Source organism: Neomonachus schauinslandi, chromosome 12 (genome assembly GCF_002201575.2).
Source record: "Neomonachus schauinslandi chromosome 12, ASM220157v2, whole genome shotgun sequence".
Taxonomy (NCBI): Eukaryota; Metazoa; Chordata; class Mammalia; order Carnivora; family Phocidae; genus Neomonachus; species Neomonachus schauinslandi.
Window position 1 is genome coordinate 9,470,262 of NC_058414.1, and position 19,057 is coordinate 9,489,318.

A 19,057-nucleotide genomic window follows, 5' to 3' on the forward strand; every position below is an offset into this window, starting at 1 on the left:
GGACCAGCTGGCAACCAGCAAAAGCTTGGCAAGACCCTCCCCCAGAGGAACAGTACAGGTCTTCACCACGGGGAGTCCCTAAAATTTGGAGTTTCGAAACTCAGTCACGTTCCTGAAATAAAAAAGCTCAGACACAGGCAAGGATGAACACAGGGTTCAGACGGAAACCAGGAACACAAGAGGGGTGATTGATTGCTCTTCTGTGAGGTCTCACTGAAGAGTGGGGGTGCAAACTTTCAACTCCTGGGCTGGAGACCAGGACTCCACCATATTAATCCCACCCATCAGCACTGAAAGCTTTCAGGGAACAAAACAACACCACCTAGTGGAAGCCAGAGCTGCTTAAACCAAGCCCCATCCCCCTGTGCCCTGGAGGTGGATTTCCACTGAAACAAGTCAGCCTGAGAATCAGCACAGCAGGCTCCTACCTCAGAAGATTAGCACAAACAACTGCATGACACAAAGTCTACTGGTCATAGAGTGCTGCAAAGCTTCAGCTCTAGGGGAAATGGGACCTAGTTTCCTTTTTACTTTTATTCTTTATTTTTTTATTATTATTTTTTTCAATTCCCCTTTTAAACTTTTTATTATTAATTTATAAATAAAAATTTATACATTTTTATTTATATATTTTAACGTATTTTGTTTCTTTTTAGTTTTTTTTTTTTTTCCTCTTTTTCTCTTGGGATCTAGATTCGTTTAACAAGCAGACCAAAACACACCCAGGTTCCAGGTTTTGTGTTGTTGTTTTCCTTGTTTTTTTCTTTTTTCTTTCTTTTCTTTTCTGGACAAAATGACAGGAAAGAGAAATTCATCTCAAAAGAAGAACAGGAAGTAGAACTCATGGCCAGGGATTTAATCAGTACAGATATAAGAAAGATGTCTGAACAGAATTTAAAACAGTGATTATAAGGATACTAGCTGGGCTTGAAAAAAGCATAAAAGACACTAGAGAATCCCTTACTGCATACATAAAAGAACTAAAATCTAGTCAGGCTAAAATTAAAAATGCTATAACCAAGATGAAATCCCAAATAGAAGTCATAAAAATGAGGATGGATGAATCAGAGGAGCAAATTAGTGATATAGAAGATAAAATTATGAAAAAAAAAATGAAGCTGAGAAAAAGAGGAAAGGAAAGGTAATGGACCATGAATGTAGATTTAGGGAACTCAGCAACTTATTAAAACCTAATAACATTTATATCATAGGAGTCCTAGAAGAAGAAGAGAGAGATAAAGGGGCAGAAGGTTTAGTCAAACAAATTATAGCTGAAAACTTCCCTAATCTGGGGAAGGACACGGACATCAAAATCCAAGAAGCAGAGAGAACTCCCATGAAATTCAACAAAAGCCGACTATCGCCAAGGCGTATCACAGTCAAATTCACAAAATACGGATAAGAATATTGTAGCAGCAAGGGAAAAAAAGTCCTTAACCTACAAGGGAAGACAGATCAGGTTTGCAGCAGATCTGTGCACAGAAATGTGGCCGGCCAGAAGAAAGTGGAAGGAAATATTCAACCTGCTGAATGGGAAAAATATGCAGCCAATAATTCTTTATGCAGCAAAGCTGTCACTCAGAATAGAAGGAGAGATAAAGAGTTTCCCAGACAGGGGTGCCTGGGTGGCTCAGTCAGCTGAGCATCTGACTCTTAATTTCTACTCAGGTCATGGTCTCAGGGTCATGGGATCAAGCCCTGTCTCAGGCCCCATACTCAGCAGGGAGTCTGCTTGAAATTCTCTCTACCTCTCCCTTTGCCCCTGCCCCCTGCTCTTTGTCTCTCTCTCTCTAAAATAAATAAATCTTTAAAAAAAAAAAAGTTTCCCAGACAAAAACTAAAGGAATTTTGATCACTAAACCAATGCTGCAAGAAATTTTAAGGGGGACTTTTTGGAGAAAAAAAGATCAAAATCAGCAAAGACTAGAAAGGATCAGAGAACATCACCAGATACACCAACTTTACAGGTAACACAATGGCACTAGATTCATATCTTTCAATAATCACTCTGAATGTAAATAGACTAAATGTGCCAATCAAAAGATATATTGTATTAGAATGGATAGAAACCAAGATCCATCTATATGCTGCCTACAAGAAACTCACTTTAGACCTAAAGACACCTGCAGATTTAAAGTGAGAATTGGAGAACCACCTATCATGCTAATGGACATCAAAAGAAAGCCAGAGTAGCCATACTTATATCAGATAAACTAGATTTTAAAACAAAGACTGTAACAAGAGATGATGATGGACATTATATCATAATGAAGGGGTCTATCCATCAAGAAGATCTAGCAATTGTAAATATTTATGCCCCCAACTTAGGAGCACCCAAATATATAAATCAATTAATATTAAACATAAAGAAACTCACTGGTAATAATACAATAATAGTAGGGGATTTTTACACCCCATTCACAGAAATGGACAGATCATCTAAGCAGAAGAACAACAAGGAAACATGGCTTTGAATGACACTCTGGATTGGAAGGACTTAACAGATATATTCAGAGTATTTCTTCTGAAAGTAACAGAATACACATTGTTTTCGAGTGCACATGGAATAGTTTCCAGAATAGATCACATACTGGGTCACAAATCAACCTTCAACAAGTACAAAAAATCACGATCATGCCATGCATATTTTCAGACCACAATGCTATGAAACTGGAAGTCAACCACAAGAAAAAAATTGGGAAGACCTCAAATACATGGAGGTTAAAGAACATCCTACTCAGGAATGAATGGCTTACCCAGAAAATTAAAGAAGAAATAAAAAAAAATACATGGAAGCAAATGAAAATGAAAAAAATGGCAGTCTGAGAATTTTGATATATACTAAAGGCAGTTCTAAGAGGGAAGTATATTGCAATACAGGCCTACCTCAAGAAGCAAGAGAAGTCTCAAATACACAAACTAACCTTACACCTAAAGGAGCTAGAAAACAACAGCAAATAAAGCCTAAAGCCAGCAGATGAAGGGAAATAATAAAGATTAGCACAGAAATAAATGATATAGAAACAACAAAAATCAGTAGAACAATTTAATAAAACTAAGCTTGTTTTTGGGGAGAATTAATAAAATTAATAAACCCCTAGCCAGACTTATCAGAAAGAAAAGAGAAAGGACCCAAATACATAAAGTCATGAATGAAAGAGGAGAGATCATAATCAACAACATAGAAATACAAATATAAGAGGATACTATGAAAAATTATATGCCAACAAACTGGGCAACCTAGAAGAAATGGACAAAGTCCTAGAAATCTACAAACTACCAAAACTGAAACAGGAAGAAATAGAAAGATAGACTAATAGTAGACTAATAACTAGCAAAAAATTGAATCAGTCATCAAAAATCTCCCAACCCACACAAAAGTCCTCAGCCAGATGGATTCCCAGGGGAATTCTACCAGACATTTAAACAAGAGTTAATACCTATTCTTCCGAAATGGTTCCCAAAATAGAGACGGAAAGTCTGAAACTCATTCTACAAAGCCAGTACTACCTTGGTCCCAAAACCAAAGACTCCACAAAAAAGAATTACAGACCAATATCCCTGATGAACATGGATGCAAAAATTCTCAATAAAATACTAGCAAATCAACTTCAACAGTATATTAAAAGAATTATTCACCATGATCAAGTGGGATTTATTCCTGGTTGTGGCGGTAGTTCAATATTCACAAATCAATCAATGTGATATACTGCATTAATACATGAAAGGATAAAAACCATAGGAACCTCTCAGTAGATGCAGAAAAAGCATTTGACAAAATACAGTATCCTTTCTTGATAAAAAGCCTCAGCAAGGTAGGGATAGATGGAACATACCACAACATCATAAAAGCCATATATGAGAGACCCACAGCTAATATCATCCTCCATGGGGAGAAAACTGAGAGCCTTTCCCCTAAGGTCAGGAACAAGACAGGGATGTCCACTCTCACCATTAGTATTTAACATAGTAGCAGCAGTCTTAGCCTCAACAATCAGAAAACAAAAAGAAATGAAAGGCATCCAAATTGGCAAGGAAGAAATCAAACTTTCACTATTTGCAGATGACTTAATGGACTATGTAGAAAGATTCCACCAAAAAATTGCTAGAACTAATATATGAATTCATCAAAGTTGATGGATATAAAATCAATGTGCAGAAATCTGTTGCATTTTTATACACCAATAACAAAGCAGCAGGAAAAGAAATCAAGGAATCAATCCCATGTTCAACTGCGCCAAAAACAATAAGATACATAGAAATAAACCTAACTGAAGAGGTAAAAGATCTGTACCCTGAAAACTATAGATCACTTATGAAAGAAATTGAAAAGGACACAAAGAAATAGAAAAGCATTCCATGTTCATGGATTGGAAGAATAAACATCATTAAAATGTCTGTGCTACCCAAAGCAACCTATACACTTAATGCAATCCCTATTAAAATACCACCAGCATTCTACACAGAGCTAGAATAAACAATCTTAAAATTTGTATGGCCCACAAAAGACCCCAAATAGACAAAGCAGTTCTGAAAAATAAAAACAAAACTGGAGGCATTACAATTCCAGATTTCAGGCTATATGACAAAGCTGTAGTCATCAAGACAGTATGGTACTGGCAAAAAACAGACACATTGATCAATGGAACAGAATAGAAAACCTAGAAATGGACCCCAAACTATATGGTCAACTAATCTTTGACAAAGCAGTAAAGAATATCCAATGGAAAAAAGACAGTGTCGTCAGCAGATGGTGTTGGGAACACTGGACAGCAACATGCAGAAGAATGAAACTCCCTTACACCATAAACAAAAATAAACTCAAAATGGACAAAAGACCTAAATGTGAGACAGGAATCCATCAAAATCCTAGAGGAGAACACAGGCAGAGACCTCTTTGATCTTAGCCACAGCAACTTCTTACTAGACATATCTCCTGAGGCAAAGGAAACAAAAGCAAAAATGAACTATTGGGACCTCATGAAGAAAAAACCTGCACAGTGAAGGAAACAATGAACAAAAACTAAAAGGCAGCCAACAGAATGGAAGAAGATATTTGCAAATGACTTATCTGATAAAGGGTTAGTATCCAAAATATATAAAGAACTTAACAAACTCAACACCCAGAAACAAATAATCCAGTCAAAAATGGGCAGAAGACATGAATAGACATTTTTCCAAAGAAGACATGCAGATGGCTAACAGACATGTGAAAAGATGCTCAACATCACTCATCATCAGTGAAATACAAATCAAAACCATGATGAGATACCACCTCATACCTATCAGAATGGCTAAAATGAACAACCCAAGAAATAACAGGTGTTGGCAAGGATGCGGAGAAAAGGGAATCCCCTTGCCCTGTTGATGGGAATGCAAACTGGTGCAGCGACTCTGCAGAACAGTTTGGAGATTGCTCAAAAAGTTAAAAAACAGAACTACCCCGGATCTAGCAATTGTACTACAAGGTATTTACCTAAAGGATACAAAAATATAGATTTGAAGGTGTATATACACCCCGATGTTTATAGCAGCATTATCAACAATAGCCAAACTATGGAGAGAACCCAAATGTCCATCAACTGATGAATGGATAAAGATATGGCCTGCCTATATATATATATTCCATTTTATATATATATATTATATATATATAATCCATTACATATATATATATAACTGCATTTTATATATATAATGGAATATTACTCAGCCATCAAAAAATGGCATCTTGTCATTTGCAGCAATGTGGATGGAACTAGAGTATATTATGCTAAGTGAAATAAGTCAGAGAAAGACAAATACCACATGATTTCACTCATACATGGAATTTAAGAACATATGGGAAGGGGGAAAAGAAAAAAAGGAGAGAGGGAAACAAACCATGAGAGACTCTTAATGGTAGAGAATAAATTGAGGGTTGATAGAGGGAGTTGGGTGGGGGATGGGCTAGATGGATGATGGGTATCAAAGAGGGCACTTGTGATGATGAGCACTGGGTGTTGTATCTAAGTGAAGAATCACTGAATTCTACTCCAGATACCAATATTGCACTGTAGGTTCATTAACTAAAATTTAAATTAAAAAAAATGAACAAAATGGAACAAAACCCTGAAAATTAGATTATAGAGAATGGAGCATAAGTACACTGTGTAGCAGCCATATGGTAGGCTACTATTTAATCTTTACAGGGAAGAGGTAGGGAAATGTTTTAATGCCATGAAAAAAAATGTTGGAGTGGGCGCCTGGGTGGCTCAGTTGGTTAAGCGACTGCCTTCGGCTCAGGTCATGATCCTGGAGTCCCGGGATCGAGTCCCGCATCGGGCTCCCTGCTCGGCAGGGAGTCTGCTTCTCCCTCTGACCCTCCCCCTTCTCATGTGCTCTCTCTCTCATCCTCTCTCTGTCAAATAAATAAATAAAATCTTAAAAAAAAAATGTTGGAGTAAAACAGGGTACAAAATATTCCTATTTTATTCCCGTGTGTGTCCTTAAAGCAAGAGAGCTAGAAAGCCTGGAGAGGTACCCAACTGTTATCTTGGGACAGTTGCCAGTGATGTTCCTCTTCCTTAGTGCTTCGTGTTCAGTCTACATTACATTTTCTGTAGTGAGCACATACTACTTTCATAATTAGATTAAAAAAACAAATCCTTGGGTTTGGTTTCTTTTGAATGAAGAATATTAGCAGGGATCTTGTCAAGATGCATGAAGCAGGATCCCCTGCGGGTGCCCCCTTGGGCCCTTCCCTGCCCCCACCCCTACTTCCACCCCCACCCCTGCACCCTTGCAGTGGCCCCAGGAGGTGTGGGCCCTGAGCTCAACTGGTTGGGGCCGGCCTGCCCAACCCCCCACCCCCGCTCCCCTTGTGCCTCCCCCTCTCCAAGCAGTGCCGGCGGGACCCCAAGTGGTCTGCTTAGTCCTCACACCACCCGTGTGCCTCCGTAGCCCTATTTTCCAGAGGGTGAAATGGAGACATCTGGAGCTCCCGGGACCCCAGCGGTGGGGTGACACGCTGGAGTTGCTGTACCCAGGGACTGGCCCCGCCTCCCACCCCGCGGTCACATTGTGGCTCTGCCTGGGCCCTGATCTCTCTAGGACAGGGTGCACACCAAGAACATCTGTCCCATTGTGTCCTGTCTCCTAGAGTGGAAAGCCGGTGCCTTTACCCCTGCCCCTGTCCGAGGGCGATGAGGCCAGGCCTTCTGAGGAAGGATGACTTGAGCAAGAGCAGAAGGCAGGAAAATGGAGATGATCTCCAAGGTCAGCATGGCCAGCGTGTCCTTTGCAGGTTCTGGGGCTAACACAGTGGGCAGTGGCCTGGGCTAGAAGGGGATAAAGAGAGCCAGAGAGCTGTCAGCTGGATGTGCCTTCCCCAGGACTTCCCAGAACTGAGATATCCCTTCAGGGCACTAGACCAACAGACTATCCCTGCTAGGCCTCCAAGTCTCTGTAAGGGCTAGGGGTCACCTAGAAGGGTCCCTGGTTTTGCCTCTTCCCTGGGGAGCGCAGAGAAGGGGGTGGAAAGACCACAGTTCTTAGGTAATTGCTCACACAGAGGGCTTTTCCACACAGGGCCTGTCCTGGCAGGTAGTAGCAAAGGACAGCATGGGGGACAGCCAGCCTGGACCCAGGAGACTGGAGCCCTCACCACCCATCAGACTCTGTTGATCCTGTCCCCCTCTTACTTAGTCCCCCTCTGCCCCATCCCCCCTTCTGTACCTGTATTCTAGGGCTTAGTCATAGAGGTCAGATGCAAGAGGTCCCGGACAACTTTTAGGTCAACTTGTCCAAGGAAACACTTGTCCAAGGGTACTCAAGTGGCCAGCAGATTTTTAGGGATGAGCACTCTTGACTGGAGGGCATGATTTCTGCAATTTTATCTTAGATCTCTTTGTGCATCCACACTGTCACACTGGGAAGTTCTTCCAGACAATGACAAGCTTGAAGTGATGGAACTATGATTGCCTTGTCCTCCCTTCAGTTGCTGATAACAACCTGCTCCTTCCAGAGACATCCGAGTTTCCTTGGGGAACTTGGTGAGAACCAAAGGAGTGACGGACTTGTGTCTGGACACACATTTGGGGCAGGAGACCTCAGGGCTTGTCCTGGCATCATCTACCAGACCAGGAACACATGATTTTAGAAGCACTTTTGGGGTCCCACTAAAGCTGTCTCTTGGGTATTCCTTGGCAGCACCTTGATGCTGTTTTAGGACTGACCATCCAGCACCTTTGGACATTGGAATGCAACAGTGAGCTAGAATGGAGGGCAACAACCCTCATGAGCAGCCTACAGAGTGCCAAGAAGAAATTCAACCTTTCACCGCCCAAGACTGACTTGTAACTGTGTTGTTACAGGGATCTGCAAGATCAGATACCTAGAGAATTGTGTTGGTTCACTACAGGTTGCAAACTAGGTCACAGGAGGTTGGATTTTACCTTCAACCTTTTCATAATTAACCTAATTTTTAACCTTACTGGATTATGCTGTAAGTAACCAGCAAGAACCTAAGAGCTGAACATTTTCTTATGCACTCTTGCCTCACACTGTCCAAGAAAGTAGCCACTAGGGCTGTGGAGTTACCGCACACTGAGATTGTGCGAGTGAGCATAAAATTCATACTGGATTTTGGTGACAGTGTGGAATAAAAAAAAAAGTTAGCATTTCTTTTTAATAAATTTCCTATTGTTATATGTTGAAATGATGAAAATAAATTTCACTTTTTTTCTTTTTTAACGAAAAGCTGTTGAAAATTTAATATATTTGGCTCACAGTATGTTTTTGATGGATGATGCTGGTCTAGAATATCTATCTAAAAGTATTTCTCCCTGTAAACTTTAAAGCAAAATGCAAAATTCCTTTCTTTCACAAAACATGAAGAATTTTGTTTGTAAGTGTCCAGGCACTTTTCAAAGGTACGTGCTTGATATCATTCTCCTGTTTGTGTATAATGAGTATCAGGTCTGTGGCAAACGATTTCAGCATCTCGGGACTGTTTGTGATTTCCAGAGTCCAGAGAGAGAGACAAACGCAGCTCACTCCAGCATTCCTGTTACTGTTGAAAAGAGATGGCATGATGCTCCTCCTCCCTCAACACACTCTTGGGACCAGCACAAGAACTCCCTTCTTCAAGAATGGTAGCAGGGAGGAAAGTGTGTTAATAATCATCCCTGCACCCCCATAGCATTTTAGGAGGGCTTTGTGCCCAGGAATGAAGCAGGATCCTTCCTGCACAGTGCAAGACAGCCAACCCAAAACAGGAACATTACAATAAAAAGTTGTGGGGGGATGGGAGACAGCAAAAGAAATACCCAAAGTAATATAAACATACAAAAATATTGTTTATAATTGATGGCTTATTCTGTGGTGCTCACCAATCTCATCTTAAATAAATGGTGAGGGAAAAAAACAGCCATTGCTGAGCAGTAGCTAGATAACAAGTAGATAACCACTTAGTATCTACCTTTATGTGATCGGGGTCTGAAAGATGGGAACTACACGGAGGATGTATTCAAGGATCTTCTTCCCTACACCCCGGGTCTCATCTGCGGACAGATGGGCAAAGGATTAGGTGAGAGTTCATTTTCTCTCCCACGGTGCTTCAATTTCTCTTGCTCAAGAAACTGTGGTATGAGGGAGAACAGAGGATTTTAACTATTTGTTGACTCTCCACAATGTGCCGGGTACAAGCCTGGTGTAAAGTTGAGGAAACAGACTTGAGATCATTCGAGTGATTGAAACTTAAGTCATTTGTCTGAAGACACATGGCTAACAAACAGTAGACTCAGGACTGGAGCAAGGCTGTCCATCTTCAGAGCCGAGTCTCGCCATGATACCACAATGGGTAGTTATGCCCCTGTGGCTTGCCCTCACGTCTACTTTGGGCTGTCATCTTTGGCATTCAGAGTGTTAGCAGTTGAGAACTCAAACTATTAAGGATCATTTCAGTTGAGAGATGGTTGGCCAGTTGGGTGGAAAGGCTGGTGTAGTGCAAGTCAGGAGAAAGCTCGGCTGAGCTTCTTTCCTCTGGTGCCAGAGAAAACCTCCACATCTGTGGTGCTGGTGACTGGGTCATGATTTCTCACAGGTCCTTGGGTTTCCACTTTGCAGGGCTCTCTCTACAATGCTGCATCCAGGGGCTGTGGGAAAGGGACGGCAGCCCAGCTCATGAATGCTTTAATTGACTGACACATTAGAAAATACTTGTTTTAATCGACTGATTACATTAGAAGATGCTTAACTCACTTTTTAAAAATTAAATAATGATACCACTTAGCCCAGCCCCGACACCTTACAATGCAGAGCGTCCCCTCTGTGAGAAAGCAGGCTGCGGGGCTGTTAGTTCCTGCAGTTGGCTGTCCCCCTTACCTGGGGGCCAGGGGCAGAGAACACGGCACACCCACAGGTCGTTACCTTGGCATAGACCCCTTGCCCATGCCTGCCCTCTGCACCTGCTGGCCTCCCTGTGGAGTTTTTGTAAAGCTCTCACCTCCCCGGCCACCTTCTCTGAACATTGCCGCTTCAGTCTTGTCTATCAATCAACCCTACCTGCCATCTTCTATTTCAGAATTGCTCAGAATTTCTGTCCTTGTACCTTTTTTTTTTTTTTGCCTTGAGAGCCATTATAGATTTCTTAAAGTTCAATGAAATTTGGGAGGAACAGATAAAAGTGAGCACTCAGTCACTGTTTGCCATCTCAAGTCATGACCTTTGACTTGTAAATCAGGCTGCTTCCAATTTGCTGGGGCAAGTCGATAACCTGGTGGGGTGTCCTGTAAATTAGGTAAGGTGTGTAAATTAGCCCTGCCTTCGCCAGAGGGAGCTACTTGACCTCCTCTGGCTTATTTCCCGTCCTGTTTTAAAATCAAATGCTTCTTTATAAATACTATCTCACTTAGGGATTCATCTGAAATGCAGCCTACAGCAGCTTTCTCCTTCAATAGAGAGAAATATGGTTTCTGACCCAGTAGAGCTGTATTTTTTTTCTCTCCTCTCTTTTGCCCTCCCCTCCCCACTCCCTTCCCCTCCTTCCTTTCTATTAAGTAGGCTCTACGCCCAGCATGGAGCCCAACACAGGGCTTGGACTCACGACCCTAAGATCAAGACCTGAGCCGGGATCAAGAGTCAGATGGACGCTTAACCGACTGAGCCACCCAGGCACCTGAAGAGCTGCATTTTTAAAACCAAGGCTCACCTACCTATGGAAAGCAGATCCAGGCCCCCTGGATAACTAATGTCAGTGTTACCTGTGAGTTTATCTAATTAATGTTTCTGTCTTTCTACTTGCCTCAGATTATTTTTTCCTTAGCCAGATTTTTAAAATGTGTTGAGGCACCAAACGTTCCTTACATTCTTTGACGGCCTCTAATTTCTGGAGCTCCTGAGGCTGAGTGCACCACACAGCCTCCCTCGTGCCACCCCCACCTGGCCGAACCCATGACCCACTGTGTGCCCTTCCTCCTTAGAACCCTTATCTCTACCCTCTTCCCCACTTCCCAACAAAACAATCAGAGCATGTGCCCACATTTATTTTTTATTTTGCACACATAGGAAATGGGACCCTATGAAAAGAGAACAAAAAAAGAGGAATGAGCCAAATGTTGCAGAGAAAAAACATGCACAGATCTGCTCCCAGTTTACTCCTAACCACTGACTCTGTAAGACTTCCAACACACCAGGAGCTGGACTCACTCCAGGAGGGGGACACAGGCCACAGTCAGCACAGACGGAATGAGAACGGTCAGGAAATGTCACAAGTGGGATTTCTACATACAGTATCAGTGATCACTGTAGAAGCATTCTCACCCAGGTTCAATGGAAACCAAAATTTATCTTCACAAACATGGAATACGAAATTGTTGAGCACTACCTAAATCGTTCAGTCTCTGAGATCATTTGCTATCAAAAAGATAAATAAAATTTAGTCACGGATATCTGGGTGCTTTTTCAACTGCACTCTGATCCAATTCCAGGGGCAGCTCTTACTGTGCTTCGTTATTAAAAAAAAAAAGTGAAGGGAGAAATTTCAGTCAAAAATGCAAAACGAATGACCCGGGAGAAGAGGAACCTTCTGGACCCATGTAGTTGTCCTTGGCTGTAAACAGCAAATGTTGTGCTTTGTTGTCTCATTTGGATCAAGGACCAGAGTGAGGGGAGGTACTGCCGTCAGGGGCAGGAGTTGGGAGGTCACACAAGGGTAGCTGAAGACTCCAGCAGCACCAACTGCGTTTAAAAACTGTGTTTCCGAGGGTTTGTGTTTGGCTCCCAGCATTTCCTGTGGAATTCCCTGGGAGGCTTGCAGATTCTCCATCTTTGCAGGAAGGTAAGTCTGAGCAGTTGCTGCAGTCCTGTCCTGATTTCTCACCCTTACTCTACACAGACGTCCTGGTAGCAAAGGGACACCCAGACTCCTGGTCTCGGGGAATGAAAACTCCAGCAAGATGTTCTGATGCTCAGGTTCAATGAGTAACAATTTCTCAAGAGGCTCCAATTAGTTTTTACAAAAATAAGCCCCCCCCCGCCCCATCCCACTACTACACACACAGGGATCTACCCATCTTGGCTACGCTGCTTTGTCTTCCTATACACAACTGGTCAGATCTCAATCTGGGTTTAAATGCACCACCAGCATTATTTGCTGCAGAGGAACAGAACTTCCTTATAACCCAGTGACTACTTGTTAGATCCCAGGGTGACACATGTTTCTTAGCCAGGGTTTGCATTTCTAACCACATCTTCGATTCTAATTTTGATTACGTTGTCAGTGAATCCTATTCAGTACTTTATGAAGAGATCTTCCTGCAGTCCTGGGATTTTGCATTCCTTTTTTTCAGCAAGCTTTTCCTCTTCAGAGCCCGACACACACACATACACAAACACACATCTGCTGAGATCAAACCACTGGCCTGGCCTGCTGGCCCTCAAAACTGCTGGCCGGACCCTGCCGGCACACCTCTCCCCAAGGGGCTGATGTGACTTCCCAGCCAGATGTGCCTCTCCGCTTTGAAAGTGTCCATCACCACCACCACCAGGGCTGCCATAGGGACGGGCGTGGAGATCTCTGGTCAGGCACCAAGGCCAGACAGCTGCTGATGTTCAGAGAAGACACTCTGAGTCTGACTTTCAAGGACAGGACTCTACATGAGCTTCCACAAACTCACTAAAAAGCGGGGGAAACATTTTATTTTTGCCAAGTCAGACCAAGAGTTCATAAAATGCAGTGTCCCCGTTTGATGCAGGAAATCAATTTCCCATAAATTTAAGTAACCTTCCTTAGTGATTTTCAGGTAACTGTAGACATCCAACCTGACCTAACCTGGATCCTCATCTCCTCAATGATGTACACAGTCCTCTCCCAGCCCTGGCTTTGCAGAAGGGATGCCGCTCTCATCTCTAGGAAGCGAACGGACATAGAAAGTGCTATGAGGCTTCTCCCACACCAGAGTCTAACAGCTTCTTGAAGAGGAAGACTGACAGGACGAGGGGCTCCAAGAGTGGACCCCGTGGGCCCTCATTTCTGTGAGCTGACTGCTGTGTGCTTGGGAGGAAGCTGCCTAGGCCAGAACAACCCCCTCTTTGTGCTCCCCCTGCACACATGGGCCCTGCTGTGGCTCCTTCTCCTTAGTCTCTCTCCCGAGGATCTCAGGTGTCAACCCTTGGGGACTGTCCACACGCTGCCAGAGCTCAGATTACGTCAGAAACAGAAGCAACAGAGGAGACACAGGATAAATTCAAATACTGGTCCTCCACAGAAAACTTGAAAGGGAGCTGTGCTTGCTTTGAAGATATCAAGGAGGAATTTGCCCTTCGTGGCTCAGAAGACAATTCCTGGAAGCGAACATCGATGGGGACAGAGAGGTGGGGTGAAAGCGCCCCTCCCTGTTCCCCTGTGAGGTCGCACAGGCCGTGCCCCCTGCTACTTGGCCTTCACCACCTGTTCATATGGGGGCGGGGGTGTATTGCAGTAAGAGGGGGGCGGAGGGTAGGCTGTGCTTCCCTGGGGTGAGCTGGGTTGGACCTGGAAAGCCATCGCCATGGGATTTCCGGCAGGATTCATCCCCGGTCCTCCAGGGTCGGTGTAATATGGCAGCCCCGGCTGCTGGGCTCCTGAAAAGACAGATGAACAGATGTGAACACAGCGGAAAAAAGGCACTGCCCATCACCCCCGGTCGTCCCCTCAGCTGACATGGACAGAGGGCCAAATGCCCAGACACAGTGGGGCACCCGGGACATGGGAACGAGCCAGAGCCACACGTGAGTCCCCAGCCTCATGCAGCCCGTGCTCTGGGGTGCGGACGGCTGAAAGGGCACCCACAAACTCCCCTGGGTGGCTAAGCGACAGGACAGACATTAACAGGATCGAGTACAGTAGGCGGTGGGGCTCCCATGTCGCTAACCCAAAGCCTGAATGATAAACCAAGGAGGCTCTGCAAAGAGCTGGGGAAGTGCGTGCTGAAAAAATTACCAACAGAGAAGGCCATGTCCACTTTCAAGTGAAGAAAACCAGGGCCACGGTAAGGTAAGCCAATTTGAAGCTCCCTACTGGTTTCCTGACTCTTGCCAGAATTATCACTGGCAGCTCCACAAGCCCTTTGAGAACACAGTTTGCTGAAGTCCATTCCTGAAGTCTGGCCTCCATTTCCATCCACTGGGTTAACATTTTATCAGGGTGGCGGATATCGGTCATCCAGGTGAGCCCAAGTTCACAGACAGGGAGACCATGGGAGCAAATGCCAGAGGGTGGGTTGATGCATCTATGGAATCTCTACTTGTCTTTGGCACTGCTGGAGATGCTTTTCTCCCTGCCTCAGGCCAGCGTGCAGGACATGGGAGGGGGGCACCCAGAAGACAAAGAAGGTGACAAGCTGGCCACCCTGTCCCACATCGAGTCATAACTCTCATTTTAATGGGCAGGAATATTTGAGCTGCTATTTTCGAGTCTATATTTTAGATTTGCTTACTCTGATCACGTGGATAAGGCTACAGAGTACTGAATATATAAATAAAGAATCGAGAAAAACAAAACAAAACAAAACTGTGAGCTTTGGGTGTGTCCCGGGCTAAGTTATTTTTGTTAGTAGACTCAGGTCTATTGGAAGTTAGGCCTCATTTAACCCAGAAAGCTACTCAGAGTGTCAGAGAAATCATCCCTGTATGTATATTGGTTAGGGCTTTTTTTTTTTTTTTTTCCTTTTTTCAAATGTCTCTTGCCACAGTTTAACTGAATAAAGGTCAGTTTACTAAGAAAGATGCCCATCAACCTGCGTAAGATGTCGAAGACCTGGCCTGTGTCAGATCTTGGAAATCTACAAATGTGCAAAAGGAGAGAATGTAAGACAGAAACCGAAGGCCAGAAATGCATTCCAGGGTGTCAGCAGGAGAGCAATCAGTCACAAATGCCACCTTTATCAATCCCTGCCTCATCTCACACCTGTATGGCCCGGCAGGCAGCACCTGCTCCTATCTGTGCATCTTTCCACTGCCTTGGGATGCATTTGTTTACAAGCCCATGACCAGCCACGACCATGAGTTTCCCAAGGGCAGAGATTACAATTTATTTATCTCTGGATCCCTGTATATTTTATATAAACAAAAAGTTACTTAAAGATTAAAAAAAAAACAAACAGGCAACTGTAATAGTTTGGAAAAGACTGACTATGAGAGGAATCCCTGACTATGAGAGAAGGAGAGAATGAGAGGTATTCAGGGGGAATAACCCAAAGGCCTTGGGGACCAATTCAGTGTGAAATGCTTGAGGATAGAGAAGAGGTCTGACTTGAAGAGACCCTGGTTTCTGGTCTTGAGAAAAGGGCCCAACAAGAAAGAGAGGGAATATAAGGAAAGAGGGGGTACAGGGGAAAGAGAGAGGGTTGCAGGGGAAGAGAGGGGTGCAAGGGAAAGAGGGGGTGCAGGGGAAGAGGGGGTACAAGGGGGAAGAGGGGGTGCAGGGGAAAGAGGGGGTGCAGGGGAAGAGGGGGTGCAGGGGAAGAGGGGGTGCAGGGGAAAGAGAGGGTACAGGGGAAAGAGGGGGTGCAGGGGAAGAGGGATGCAGGGGAAAGAGGGGGCAGGGTAAGTGCAGGGCCAATGAAAGCTCCATGCTGGGCCTGCTGGAGCTGAGGCAGCCTCAGGACTCTCCTGTAAAAGTGGGGACAAAAACATGGGTGTGGTTAAAACCAGGCAGGAAGTGTGCAGAGAGTGAGAAAAGTCGGCTGAGGAGAGAACTGTAGGAAAGACCAACATTCAAGACAGGAAAAAAACTCCAAGTGTGTAAGGTTGTAGAGAAGAATGCAAAGGAGACTGGAGAGAAATACTGAAACACAGTGAAGTAGGGGTTGTGTTATGGCAGCAAAGGGAAAGGAGAATTTTTAAGGAAGAAGTGACTGGCCCTCTACAATGCCAAACAGAGGACAAGATAAGAAGAGCAGATTTTCAACGGATATGGTTTTTCATATCATCAGTAGTTTCAGTACAGTGGTAAGCACCAACAGCAGTGCCCAAAACTCTATACAGGGGAAGGAAAGAGAAGACCAGATGAGGGGACAGGTGATAGCTAAAAGGGATGCAGGAAGAAGAAAGATGTGGTTTTAAGGATGGGAAATGCTTGACATTGTGTATAGGATGTAGGAACACATATTAAGGAAAGAGAAAGGATTTCTCGGGAAGAATATCAGCTCAGTGAGGGCAGCGACCTCATAAGTCTGCTTCAACGTTTGCACCCCACTGCCTAGCCAAGAGCCTGGTGCACCAGAGGACACCAATTCGTTCTGCTGAATGCACGGAGTCAGCAGCCAGGAGGAGGAGCACAGGGAACCCACAGTTGTGTGGGAAGGAGGACCAGGGCGCTCATAGCAGACAACCTCTATATGGAGTGAACTGCAGGGGAGGTTATGTGAGCAGATTCCAAAATGCTCACAGAAGAGATGGCCATAGATGGTAGCAAAACAGTGACAAGGAGTGACAGAGCCCACTGGTATGGGATTCACTATGACAGGGATTTATGAACAACAGTGGAAGCCAGACACCAAAGGGATGCCAGCACCATTTCCTACCCCTATGTGGGGTAGAACATGGGAGAAGAGAGCTAGCCCTTCAGGACTGAAGGGTCGTGGCAGATGGTCCAGTCAGAGAAAGAAAACATACAGAGGATTCTGTGAAGAAGCTGGAGTTATAGGAAGACTGTTTCTACACTAGACAAAGAGGAAAGGATCTGGAGAAATGAGTAAAACAATGGCAGCCACACAACTCTCTCTTCTGTTTCCTCAAGTATTAAGTAAGTGTCTATAATGCCAATCTGCAGGACACGGGTATACACACGTATTTTATGGGTATGGTACGGGGACAGTAAGGGGATGGGAATGCGATTAGACAGAATTGTATACCTATCCTTTTTTTTTTTTTTAAAGATTTATTTGAGAGAGAGGGAGCATGAGCGGGAGGGGCAGAGGGAGAGAGAGAGAGAATCTCAAGCAGACTCTGCACTGAGTGCAGAACCAAACACCGGGCTCGATCGCATGACCCTGAGATCACGACCTGAGCCGAAACCAAGAGTCGGACACTTAACCGGCTGCACCACCCAGGCGCCCCTCGAATTGTATACATATTCTTGAAGACGCGGAGGCTCAGGAAGATGAAGTAACTTGTCAAGGGCACACAGCTGGTATTTGGAAGCACCAGGATTGGAACACAGGAGTGGAGTGGAGAGCCCAGGCTCTTTCCACTATGACAGGTGTTTCTCACAATAGGGTGATGAGCTTGGAGAAGAAGTTCAGGCTAGAAAGGGATGGGAAAACCAGAGAAGAGTGGTGACACAATGGGCCTACATTCTGAGCTCCAACCAAAAATGAAGGGCTTGGTTAAGAACTGTCATGACACAGACTTCCCACCTTGGCTGCCTCTTATCCCTAGCACATCATCTTATCTCCAGAGAACTGAAGTCATTTCATTCTTTGATTCTGTCATCTCTTTTCTCATTGAGAATCTTAGCAGGACTTGAGAAGAAACTCTAGATTCGGCAAAGGTGAGTAAGAGTATCTTCAAGATTCTCTATCAGCTGACAACAGCTACTCCTAAGTAGAACTATTCCACCTATGCTGAAGGATGGTCTGGCGGCCAAGCTTTCTTAACAATGACCCTGCCACCACTCAACTACGCTGACTGGCCAGTAACCTATGAATGGATGAGCTGGGGCCAGTCTTTTCTTGAGATGCAGAAGAATCTGGCTGGTAGCAGAGAATGGAGTGGAAATGCAGGGAGAGGTGGAGACAGCCTGAAGAAGATTGTGTGGCCCAAGAGAGATGGAAAGGTTACCAGCCCCGTGATGTCCCAATTCCCAAGAGCTTCCATGTGTCTTTATAATTAGCCCCCACTTGGAGTTAGCTCTAATGAGTTTCGGTGTTCTTTTCACTCTACCGACTGCCTGTGTTCTCAGGTAAATCAGACCCCATATCCTGCCTTCGATATCCATCTCCTCTAGCCAGGCTGCTCCTCAAGGTGTAGGCAGGTCTCTTAAATACACTGCAGTAGACACACAGCTCACCCTTTTCCCCCATGACTCAGACTTCCTCTATTTATTCCCACTCTTGGTTGGGGTCACCCATTTCACCAGTTCACTCATGGGACTATAAGCTAAGTTCCCTTATGAGGGATAACACACTGTCCATAATTAGGTTCTTAGCTGCTTCAGTCTTGTTTCTTATTGCCCTGCCTTATTCTTTGCCTCCCAACAAGAACCTAGTTGTTTGTATCCTGCTCACCTCTCCCCTGACCCTCACCAGAGAGCGTTTCCTATGTGTTCCACATGTAGACCACTCCTCCATCTCCCTACACCACCTCCTCCTGGCTCCTTGTCTGGCTAATTCCTATTTATCTTTCAAGTTTCAGATCAGAATCACCAAGTCCAGGAAGCTGCATCTCACTGCCTACCACTCCCTTCCTCGCTGGATTAGGTACCCTGTCTTCCTGGCAGCCAGAACAGTATAATTTTCTGAGCTTTCTGCACACGAAGACAGGATCATTCATCTTGGAACCCTCAGAGTCCAGAACAGCACGTGGTATGTGATAT

The 19,057-nt window shown here is 44.4% G+C and overlaps 1 protein-coding gene across 1 annotated transcript in view; it reads right to left on the reverse strand.

The window, feature by feature from the left end:
- Positions 1 to 13,793: 13,793 nt before the first annotated feature.
- VOPP1 (VOPP1 WW domain binding protein) overlaps positions 13,794 to 19,057 on the reverse strand; it is a 108,245-nt gene continuing 102,981 nt past the window's right edge. Inside the window, exon 5 of the mRNA XM_021703715.1 lies at positions 13,794 to 14,103. Within this exon, the coding sequence (XP_021559390.1) occupies positions 13,913 to 14,103 (191 nt within the window). The 3' untranslated portion in view covers positions 13,794 to 13,912. The remainder of the gene's footprint in view (positions 14,104 to 19,057) is intronic.